Below are 11,425 nucleotides of genomic sequence, written 5' to 3'. Positions count from 1 at the left end.
AATGTTACAATTATGTTAACTTTGTCTAACAAGAAAGCTAAAGAGTTACAACAACAAACATTGCGATCGGTTAATTTAGTTTCTTTACAATTTCTAATTAAAAGACTTCATTAGCGACCTAAAATTTAAATGAGAAAAACATCTCAGAACCTCCAGATTTTCTTCAAAAATCGAATCGCTCGCAAGTAAACATTTGAATCAAATCAAATGCAAATCAAGATTTATTTAATATTGAAATGTAATTGCAAGTTGGACAATCTTTTTGACCAGCATTACAATTCCTAATTAAAAGACATCTTCGTGATTGATCTGAAAATTTAAATCAGAAAAAATGTAGTTCTTATCATCCTAATTCGTTCTTCGATTGGTTATCTTACGAGTAATGATTGTCTAAGTCAGAGAAATCGAAATGTTTCCAGCGAAAATAATAGAGTGAATAACTTATTTAGTGTTATTAACAATTTAGCATCTTTATTATCAATAGTTTACAGATCAAATTATTAAATTATTATACAATAAATCAATTTTCTTTCTTCAATTAACAATTATATTTTAAATATTTTAATCCCTTCATAAAACGAATCATTCCGTTTTTGTTCTTCTTTGATAATTTGATTTTAAATTTGGATAGGCTGGGTTTCTATTACTTGTTGTGCTATATCTTGGATAGCCCATCTTATCTCGTCTTTGACGCTCTGACGATACTTGTCTAGCATAAAAATATAATTGTTCATCGACTATTTGATTTGCATTTTTCAATAGATCAATCAAATCCTTAGCCAATCTATAATCTTCTGGAGCAAAAAATGCATAGGATGTTCCTTTTTTATCCGATCGAGCCGTCCTACCAATGCGATGAACATAATCTTCTATTGTATTAGGCATATCATAATTAATGACAACAGTTATGTCATCGATATCAAGTCCTCTAGATGCAATATCAGTGCCAATTAGAATGGAGCGTTTTCCTTCTCGAAAAGCGTCAATTATCTGGCTACGAGATTGTTGAGCTCTATCAGAATGTATAGCCATAGAATAAAATCCTTGAGCATTTAAATATCTTTGCAAATAGTCGGCTCCCTTTTTGGTCGATACGAAAATTAAAACTTTCTGATTTGGTAAATGTTTTGATCCGTCATCCAATTGCTCCATTAATTTAAGTAGCTTTGATGCTTTATCATTAGGAATAGGTTCAATAAGAATCACATGTTGCTTTATATTTGGATTTGCAGTCAACTTTGTAGAGCCAACATTAACTTGAATGTAGTTGTTCAACAGGTCAAGCGATAAATCACGAACTTCTTTAGGCCATGTAGCACTACAAAGTAGAGTTTGTCTATGGTAAGGAGGTTTAGGTGTACGATCGACGATACGCCTCATTTGTGCTTCGAATCCTAAGTCAAGCATTCTGTCTGCTTCATCCAGAACAAGATAGGAGCAATCCGATAAATCAACATCTTTTTCATCGATTAAATCATTAAGTCTTCCTGGAGTAGATACCAAAATCTCAGGTCTTCGGGAAGCTAAGCTTTCTTTTTGAACTCGACGAGCTGCTCCACCATAAATACAGAGAGGAATATGCCAGGCGATTTCAACAAATACTTGATCTATTTGTTGTGCCAGTTCTCTCGTAGGAACGAGTATGATGGCTTTAGGTCCATTGTATTTTTTTCCTTTCGAAACAATCTTATCAATATTCACCAGACATGGTAACGCATATGCTAATGTTTTTCCAGAACCAGTTTGGGCAATTCCCACTAAATCTCGTTGACTTAAAGCTATGGGCCAACACTGAGCTTGGATTGGCGTAGGTTTTTGAATATTTTTCCTGATTAAATAGTCTTTAATTCTTTCAGGCCATTCAAATTCAAAGGCACTTTTCCATGGACTCGGGACATCTACACCTTCAACAATAATCTTTTGGTTGAAAATATTTGGCTGCCCGTCAAACTCATCACCAGCACATTTATCACTACCATTGGACTTATTAATTGGAGAATCAGGTGACCCAAATGATGAAACATTTCTAACAGCAATTAACTTCTCGCAAATTAAGGGACAATTATAAAAATGTTTAAATAAACTAGCTGATCTTACAAACATTGTTTAAAAGATGTAAACATTGCTTGATCACATTGACAAACCAGGTGATTAACATGCTGTTGAGGGACCATTGAAAAATTTATATCGTTTATCATTTCTAATTCAATGATTTTTAATGGCAATAAAATTCCCTATCTCAATTATTCAGTGAATCAGTACCAATTTAGAGATGAGATTAGCCTTTAATCACACCAATCTTCAAGATACATCCAAATGAGGCATTGAAGAAAGCTTGATTATGATAGTTTATTAATAATAATTACTTATATTTCACAAGATACATACAAAATAAATATAATTCAATGATTTCAAATTGGAATTTTCAATCAAAATCATACATCCAATTGGTCGCAACTAAAATAATCAGTCATATCAAGAGCAACCTCAGCACTTTGTCTAACAACTATTTTATCATCGTGTAAAAAATTTTCCAGAAAATCGATTGCGTCTTGGGTACCTATTGATCCTAAAGCTTCAGTGCATTCATGACGGGCAATCTCATGACAATCTTTAGAGGCGATAATTTCTTTTAAATAAGGAATTGAATCAGGATCGCACAGTTGACCGAAAATGTAGCCAATTTCATGCAAAAGTAAATCCATGTTTCTGTCATTTTTGTAATAACTCAGAGTTTTCCCAAGTGAATGAACACCATCACTATTAGCCATGTTTCTCAAGGAAAAAAGTGCTCTGTATTTATTATGTAGGCTTGATTTTTTATCCATTAAAATAGATTCCAATTCTTCCAGCGTTTTAGAATCGGCAAATTGTGGAGCAGGATCATGAGTTGAAAAACGATCACAACGGACAGCTTTCAATTCTACTTCATCGACACTATCTTGCCATTTAATTTTATCGAGAGATAACAAACACGTTTGAGAGACAAGAATCGATTCATCATCAAGTTGATTTTGCAACACATTGATTACTCTTTTTTTCATTTCAGCTTCACAAAGACAAGCAAGGTTGCCAAGAGCTTCACCACATTCATGACGAGTAATCGCATTTTGTTTGGTATCCACTAGGATATCAATCAAATAGGGAACAGCTTCGACCAAACCCATTTGTCCCAAACAGTAACCACATTCATGTTGCAATAAAACTGAATCATCTACCGTCATTGCTTGATTAATCCATTGAATGGTGTCGGGTGTTGCTAAATTTTTTAAAGTAAACAAGGCACGAAAACGCTTCTTCAAGGGCTCCTTTGAATCAATTAGAATTTTCCCAGCAGTTTGAAGTTGATTATCAATTGATGGCGACATTGTTGATGAAGATTATTAGCAAGAAAACAAATAAACTTCAATTAACCAAATGATACAAAATATTAACCTGTCACGTCAAAACACATGTTTTGGTTTAAATGTGAATCGACTGCCATCTATGAAAGAAAAATGCAACTATTAACTGTCAACAATTAGTTAATTGTTGTTAAATTGTCAAACGCGATAATAAGTCCATTTACAATTAGAATGCTTTTAAATGAAGAAATCAAAATTTATTAAAATTATAATCGCAAGATGAGACCTTAAAGGCACGATTCACAAATAATTTAAGCAAGAAGCAAATTTTGTATTAATTTTATAATCTTCTGCATTCAAGCGATTTATTTCAATTTTATGCTGATTGAAGCATTATTAATTGATTGTATATTAAAAGGAAAGATTATATGCCAAGCGCGAATTAATAACAAAATGAGATAATCTAATACAAAAATCCGTTTTCACTTTAAATCTCCATCGCAACGTAAACCGTTACCAAAACAAAAGCATAGCCAATCAATACTTATTTACAACATTGGACATAATTTTAATTACTCATCTTGCTTTTCCTCTACAAATCTTGTGTCATCGATATCTATATTAATTGTCCATGTCAATGTTTCCAATTTGTCTGAATGAATCGCCATTTTCTGTATGGAACATGATAAATATCATTGTTACATAAGGTGACAAATGGCTCCAAGTAATCCTTTACAAAATGGATTGTTAGTTTTATTTTTTAAACTCAATTTTTCTTATCTATTCTCATGATTATTACCAACGGATTTCAATTAATTTATTTTTTCCTTCATCAACATCATCTAAATCACCATCGTAATCATTACTTGGACCATAATCATCGTAATTATTTAATTTGAAAGTCTAATTTCTTATCTAGTGCTTCAACCACCTTTTGAATGAAAAAATTTTTTCCCTTTACTCGACGCAAGGGTCCATCAACGACTCGGATCCGAAATGATGCCAGCCGACACTCAATTGGCTCTCATTCAAGTGTTTCCAATAGATCATTAGTGATTCAATTGATTCGAGGTGCTTACAACATTGACTTAGCCAAGGTTGATCAAAGTTTCTCTAAGCTGCATAAAGCATGCTTTCTCAATTACGATATAAACAAGGTACCTATAACGCTTTTATACATTTATATTTACTTTCCATTATTTATTGTTCATGCTGAAATTAAATTTAAAGTGAATAAATAGCTTCCACTAATCAATTATTTTGCTTCCATTATATTTAATTTTACTCAATTCATAGATTAAAAAATATCTCAAGCAAGGAGCCAACCCTAACCAATTGGACAATGCAAGTCGATCTTCACCTCTCCATTTAGCCACCGTTAATGGAAACATTAATGCAATCAGACTTTTAATTGAGCATGGTGGGAACATTGATTTACCTGATGGAGACGGGAAAACTCCAGTAATCAAGGCAATTGAATGTTTCCACAAGGAATGCCTACAATTTTTAATACTTCAAGGATCAGATGTAAATATTTGTGATAATCAGCTGGGTAATACTGCTTTACACTGGTCAATTATCAACAATTTTGCCGATGGATTGAAAATTTTACTCGCATATTCACCCCGATTGGATATTAATAGGAAAAATAAAGCTGGAGAATCACCACTTCATCTTTTGGTTCGATGTCCAGATTTACATAGATGCGTGAATGATCTTTTGGACAAAGGAGCTGAAATTGACATACGTAATAACCAACAACGTACACCTCTTATGACTGCTTGTGAACATGGTCATTTAGATATTGCCCGAGCCTTGGTTAATCGAGGATCTTATATTTACCATCAAGATGAGGCTGGCTTTTCAGCTTTAGCAATTGCTAAAAGAAATGGTCACACCAGTTTGGTCCAATATCTTACTGATCTGGGAGGACTTGAATCACCAAGACGAACGTTACAGGTTGAAACTGATCCTAAAATGGTTGATGATTCTTGGCCATCAACCGAGGATGAAGATGAATTGGAAGAAGAGATTGCTGCTGCAAAGACACGTAAATTTGATCCTATTATACAGCAATTAAAATCTCTTCAAGGAGCCAAACAGGATGATAGATTGTTACAACCCAGTGGAACAAGTCAACTTGCAAGAGAGACTCATGTAAAATCCAGTATTAGTGGACAATCATTAGAAGAGACAAAATCTTTAGTTGGCCGGGAATCTAATCATGAAAGCAATTTAATGGGACCATTTAATACCCTTGAAAGTTTTACAAAGGTGCAAAAAGAAGATTCACTTTTTTCCAGTGAAGATAAAAGCTATGAAGATGAAGCCATTGAGTCTAGTATAAAGATGAAAAGTTCATCACTTAAAAGCCAGGATAGTCGAGGAGTTGTCACTGTTGAACCAACCTTAGGTCATATTGATTCAGTTTATTCTCATGAGGCTTCCAATGATGAATTCATCAGAGAAATAAAGAACCTTTTGGATGAAGAGATTAGAGAAAATGATGAGTTGGATGCTTTACTTTTTGCAACCAGTGTTGATCCTGTTAGCAATAGTAAGGATAATAATAAAGTTAATGATACAAATGAGAGTGGAACTGATGTTGACCATTCAACAACTCATCATAACCAATCATCAACCAGTAAATTTGTGCATAAATCAGACTCCATTGAATCAAGTGCCTTAAAGAAACCATCATCCGATCCTGCCACATCAGCATCCAAACCAGTAAACTCAGAAGCATCAACATCAACTGTTGAGACAGAAAAGTTAAAATCAAAAGCTGGCCAGTCAAAAAATGTAATCCATGTTGATATTTTGTCTGATTTATGGGAAGATTGGGCGAAAAGTGATGAAACTGAAGAAGAATTGTCTCCAGTTAAAGCCTTTAATGGACTTACCAAGGATTTCTCTGATTCCAAAGAAACAGCTCAAAAGATCTTACCAAATGAGAAAGAAATATTGGGAACATTTTTTCTCAATGATATTTCTGATGAATCAAGTGAAGAAATTGAACCAGAAGATGATAAGGAGGAGGAAAAGAGGAGGAAAAGAGAAAAGAAAGCTAAAGAAGATGAGCAAGTTAAAAAAGAAAAATCTACTGAAGCAGGGAGGAAAAAATCATTGATTAAAGATGAAACCACTTCTTTTTCAAATGATGATCATCATGAACCTATTTCCTCTTCATTAACACCTAATGATAAAGAAGATTCAGCGAATCACTCAACAGATATGTCAACTAATTTGATGGCCAGTCAATCAAAGGTTATTTCCCCTCCTTTACCTCCACCTCCACCTTCACTTTCCCCGCCGCCAGCATACCTGTTACCACCGCCACCACCATCATTGCTATCAACGTCAACAATTTTACCATCAACAACATTACCACCAGCATTACCGCCAAGGCCTGGTACCAGTTTTAGCAAAGATTTATACAGACCCAGAGAGAAACCAATTGAACGGTCTTCTATTGAAGTGCAAACTGAATTGGACGAGGTGATGCCTCAATTAAAGGAGTTGCAGCGTCTTAAGGAGGAAAGTGAAAGTAAATTGAAACATCTTGAGATGGAAATGAAGAAACAATCTACAGATTTGGAAAGAGGCAGAAATAAATTGATAAAGGAGATGAATTTTATTGAGGAGGAAAAAAAGATGCTGGAAAGACGATTAGATGAGGTGATAGATTCTCGGGACCGATTGATTGAAGAAAAGAAAAGGTTAACCGAAAATGAAGAGAAGCTGAGAAAACAATTGAAATCCTTTGAGGAATGTAAATGTAACCAATTGAAAGAGGAGTTGAAAGAGTTTAAAGAGAAGGTAAAATCTAGAGGGAATTATAATAATGATGAATTTATTCGAAAGCTTCATGATCTGAATGATGAATGTAATGATTTGAGGAGAGAATTATCTGCAGAGCAAACAGCTCTTCGAGATGAGATAAGTCAACTCGAGAAGGATAAAGAAGTTTTCAAATTGGAGAATCAATGGTTAAAGGAAAAATTGGAAGAGATGAGAGACCAGATGAGGAGACATTTGTCCAGTCAAGATGATGGACAAAAATCAAACGAAAGGTTTGAAAGAAAACGAAGGAAAACTGTAAAAGGTAAAGAAGAAAAAGAAGGAGAAGAAGATGAAGAAGATAAGACTCTTGAAGAGATGAGGAAAGTGATGGTGGCCATTGAATGTCTACTAACAAAATTGGATGACAAAATATCGGGATTAAATTTGGAGGAACAGAAAAAATTGATGGAAAAGATTATTATCGAGATTGCTAAAAGTCAGATTAACCAACAAGTTGAAAGCATGTTTAAAGGCATCAGATCTCTTTTGGAGGATCTTCATCAAGAATTGAACTCATTCCAATCGACAATCGAGAAACAAATGAATGGTGAAAATAAGGTAAATTGTTGATTCTCTCAAACACTCGGCAAACATTACCTTGCCTTGATTATTATCTGGCCAATTTTCACTTTCAAATCCTTATTAAGGCCAAGAAAATTAGCCTTGTCAGGGAAACTCGCAGGAAATTTCACCATCAATGCATGAAACTTGAAATTTCATCACAATTGTCGATGGTTTCATCACATTTCAAAACAATTTTTGAAGCCAACTCAATATTTTTGTCCTTTGCACTCGCTTTTCATTTTCATCTTTTCTGTTTTTTTCTCATCTCTATTTTTACGCAATATACATGAGGAAATGAGCAAGACCTTCGGATGAAATGAGCTAAAAGATGAAAGTAATAAAGAAATGAGAAGTAGGATGAAGGATGAAAAAAATTGCCAAAGAATAAGCTGATGATGATGGAGTAACATTGCAGGATAAATTCACGGTCAGAAGAAAGAATAAACTTTGATTTCTTATTTTTCTTTCAACTGTAAGTTTCAATTGAATCGGAAATAAGAGTAAACTTCATCATCTTATTCTTTTCCCTTTCCAAATCTCAATATAATGCATCTTTATGTACTCTGTAAGTTATTTCATCTTGAAACTTTGTCCTTCGAAAATGAAGAGTAGATGAAATCACAGGTTATTTTGATAATAGCTTACAATGATTGTTAAGAGAGAGACAAAAATCATCCAAATTGAACTAATATTTGCTTCATTTTGTTTTTACCTTTTCCAGTTTCTCTATCAGCTGGTTATTTCCTACTCACCAATCATCTTTCAATATTTTACTAACATTAATCTCTGTATTTTAACCTTTCCTTTTTACCTTTATCATTGTGACTTGATTTTTCAATTTAAGGCCCATTTTTAGGATTGTTATTATTTCCTCTATTAGCTTCATCAAGAACATCAAAATATAGTTGTTTTCATGTTTACCTCTTTACAGATTGATATTGACTCTATAACATTTTGATTCAAACTATCTAAGAGTTCACTTTTTTGTGTCTGTGTAAATAATTGTTCAACAAATTGTCCAATTTGTCCAGCTATTTGACTAATCTTTCTTTTCATTTCTTTGCACATTTTACAGAACCAATCAGATGATATTCAACTCAGAGATAGTAAAGACTCTTTATCAAATCAACAATTCCAGTCAAAAGCTGAAGATGCTTTGGTAGAGGAAAAATGTCAACCAAATAATGATTCAAATGGTTTGCCGACAAATAAAACAACTACCAATGGGTTTGCTGTTTTTGAATCAAGAATCTCACAGTTAACCTCTTCCATTGAAAAACTGGAAGACAATATTGAACGACAAGAGTTGAACATGTTGATTCGCGCTCGTGGACATATTTGGTCATCTTTTGATGAGGATGATGGACGTTGTGTTCAAGAAAATTCATTATTCATCAACATGTTCAATGGTGCTTCTAGGAAAATGTCCAACAGCAGACAAATTTACCCAAATAGGCCACAAAGTGGTTTCGTTCAAAGTTTAATGAAATTACAATCAACTGGTAAACCAAGTTACAGTAAATTGGTTAATCATCTGCATGCAAATTATGAACCTTCACTATTATTTGACTTTGACTATACTAAAAATAATCTATCGAAACAAATAGCCAATTTGAAAAGTGAATTGGGGTTAACCTGTTGAAATGATCATAAAACCAGTGAATCAATTCAAGAGATTATTTAATTTTTGCTAATCAATTTTTTTCATTATTTTCAAGTTAATTTAAGCATAAGAGTATAAATTTGTTATTTTTGCCTTTAACACGAGTCAATTATTTTATTACTAAATTGCAATCAATCTTAATTTAAGAGTTTCAAGTTCACAAAAAATTCATTTTAATATCGCGATCTCTATATCATGGCAAACACTTGATACAGTTAAAGTATTGACAACATGAACACTAGATGAGTGCTTATTAAGCAGTAATGTTTTGTTAGTCCAGTGACATTTCTAGGGTACAACTAACACAATCAGGTGCGACAGTTGCAGCTCTTCAAATGACAATCATATTTAAAAAACTGAAGAGGATAACAATTATGATCAATCTTTAATCGACTCTTAAATATTAGGCTTTTCAAAAGGATACTGGTAAAGACGAAACAACTACATAAGATATTGGTAGAGCAAGTGTAGGTCTCGAAACGGCTACTGGTTCATATCCAAAGCCAATAGGCGAACATTCTAGCTGCTAATTAGCCAAATGCATGGAAATTCAAAAGTGCAGAGTGTTTTAACTCAACTTACAGTCTTTAAAGTTTGAATTCAAATCTTTCCAAGAAAATACCCAAAAGTTAATCGGTTTTGGAAGGGCAAAATTTTAAGCTTAATCTTCTAGAAACAGAAAATCATTTTCAGCATTCAAAAAACATCCGGAATTCGTTTATTTTACTCTTATTTCTTGTTCAGTTCATATCGCATTGTTTTCTTTTTGTTTTCAAAATGTCGCGTACTTATGCAAAAGTTGATGAAGGTGTCAGAAAACTCATTATTGAGGCCTACGAAAAAGGTACAAGGGTGAAGACAATTGCTGAGTTTTTCAAGATTAGTGCCAATACAATCAAGTCAATCATCACTAGACACAAAAAATTTGGTGACAGTGTAAGGCCGCGTGGACATCGACAAAGGAAACTTTCTCAAGATGAAGTTACAGCAATGGTTGGTTACTTGGAGGAAGATTGTCAACGAACACTGGAACAACTCAAAGATTTTGTTCATGATAAATTTGGAATTGAAATTTCGATACAAACAGTGTACAAATATTTGCAAGCCCGTCATTTTTCAGTGAAACGGAGATCTTTAGAGCCAACCAGGAAAAACTGCCCCGAAAATGCAAAATAATTTGTAAATCATTGCGATTAACTAATGCATCTTACTTACTGTGAACATGAAAATAAAACAACTTTCAATTAAACTGAACACTTGTAAAATTTTTAAACTCCATGTGATTAGATAGTTTTCAATAATTGCCAAGCATGTCAAATGAAAACCAGAATTGTTCATAACAGAAAAATTCATAATTTTTTCAATGAGATAATCGGAATTTGAAAATACTTACTTCATTGGGTTAGAGTTTATTGAAATCTAATTTTCTGCCATCGACATGTAATGATCAATATATTTTGATGCAATTGTAAAATCTTTATAACGTTACATTGTATTTTCTGGCAAATAGTGAATTAAATTGTTGTGGCTTAACCAAGTTGATTCAAATTATCTCTTATTTAGCAATATAATTGATGATCGCGTTGCAAAGACTTGAAAGTCTCTTGTTTCATTTTCCTTGTGTAACTTGTGTTACATTTGTAAGTTCATCTCGTTTCTTTGAAATGATTGAATATTTTAGTTTGTTTAATAATCGTTTTTCATTTTCAAATGTTCAACGTGCATGAAACATTTGTTCAGTAAATTTGTTCTCTTTTATACAACCTTGGAAATTAATTCAAGTACGAAATGTCGATTGCTATTTTTAATTGTTGCCTACAAATTTTGAAACGAGCTTACATGATGTTTAAGATTGTTAAGAGATGGCGCTTTGCGAATGATTAAAGTTATGATTGATGACTTTAATTGTAACAAAGCTGCAGTTTAATTAGTAAATTGAATGGAAACGATAAGCGAAATTGGTTAAAATCAAAGAAATTGATGATGCCAAGAAATCTAGAGATCACTGTAA

At 33.1% G+C, this 11,425-nt stretch overlaps 2 protein-coding genes and 1 pseudogene across 5 annotated transcripts; 1 reads left to right on the top strand and 2 right to left on the bottom strand.

The window, feature by feature from the left end:
* Positions 1–444: 444 nt before the first annotated feature.
* Positions 445–2,165, bottom strand: LOC107359327 (putative ATP-dependent RNA helicase DDX5 pseudogene; annotated as a pseudogene). The gene has a single exon (XR_016198128.1). The product of XR_016198128.1 is annotated as a putative ATP-dependent RNA helicase DDX5 pseudogene (transcript).
* Positions 2,166–2,323: 158 nt separating this feature from the next.
* On the bottom strand, positions 2,324–3,418 carry nero (deoxyhypusine hydroxylase nero). Its single transcript, XM_015925817.3, has one exon. It carries the CDS (start codon positions 3,366–3,368, stop codon positions 2,436–2,438), a length of 933 nt encoding a protein of 310 aa, XP_015781303.2. The 5' UTR covers positions 3,369–3,418; the 3' UTR covers positions 2,324–2,435.
* A 459-nt stretch (positions 3,419–3,877) lies between these two features.
* LOC107372204 (uncharacterized) lies at positions 3,878–9,513 on the top strand. 3 transcript variants are annotated; one of them, XR_003081691.2, is made up of 4 exons: positions 3,880–4,501; positions 4,641–7,745; positions 8,043–8,223; positions 8,827–9,513. XR_003081691.2 is itself a non-coding variant. In XM_015940388.3 (3 exons), exons 1-3 carry the CDS (start codon positions 4,283–4,285, stop codon positions 9,391–9,393), a joined length of 3,891 nt encoding a protein of 1,296 aa, XP_015795874.2. In that variant the 5' UTR covers positions 3,878–4,282; the 3' UTR covers positions 9,394–9,513. The 3 variants fall into 3 exon arrangements, 1 of the variants encoding a protein (XP_015795874.2); XR_016198127.1 differs by having other exon boundaries at positions 8,043–8,316; XM_015940388.3 differs by lacking the exon at positions 8,043–8,223 and having other exon boundaries at positions 3,878–4,501.
* Positions 9,514–11,425: the final 1,912 nt, after the last annotated feature.

Source organism: Tetranychus urticae, chromosome 1 (assembly GCF_039701765.1).
Source record: "Tetranychus urticae isolate SD_2017Ah chromosome 1, NJAU_TeUrti_SD_1.0, whole genome shotgun sequence".
Classification (NCBI taxonomy): Eukaryota; Metazoa; Arthropoda; class Arachnida; order Trombidiformes; family Tetranychidae; genus Tetranychus; species Tetranychus urticae.
Note: the sequence above shows the minus strand (reverse complement) of the source record. Positions and strands in the feature narration are given on the sequence as shown.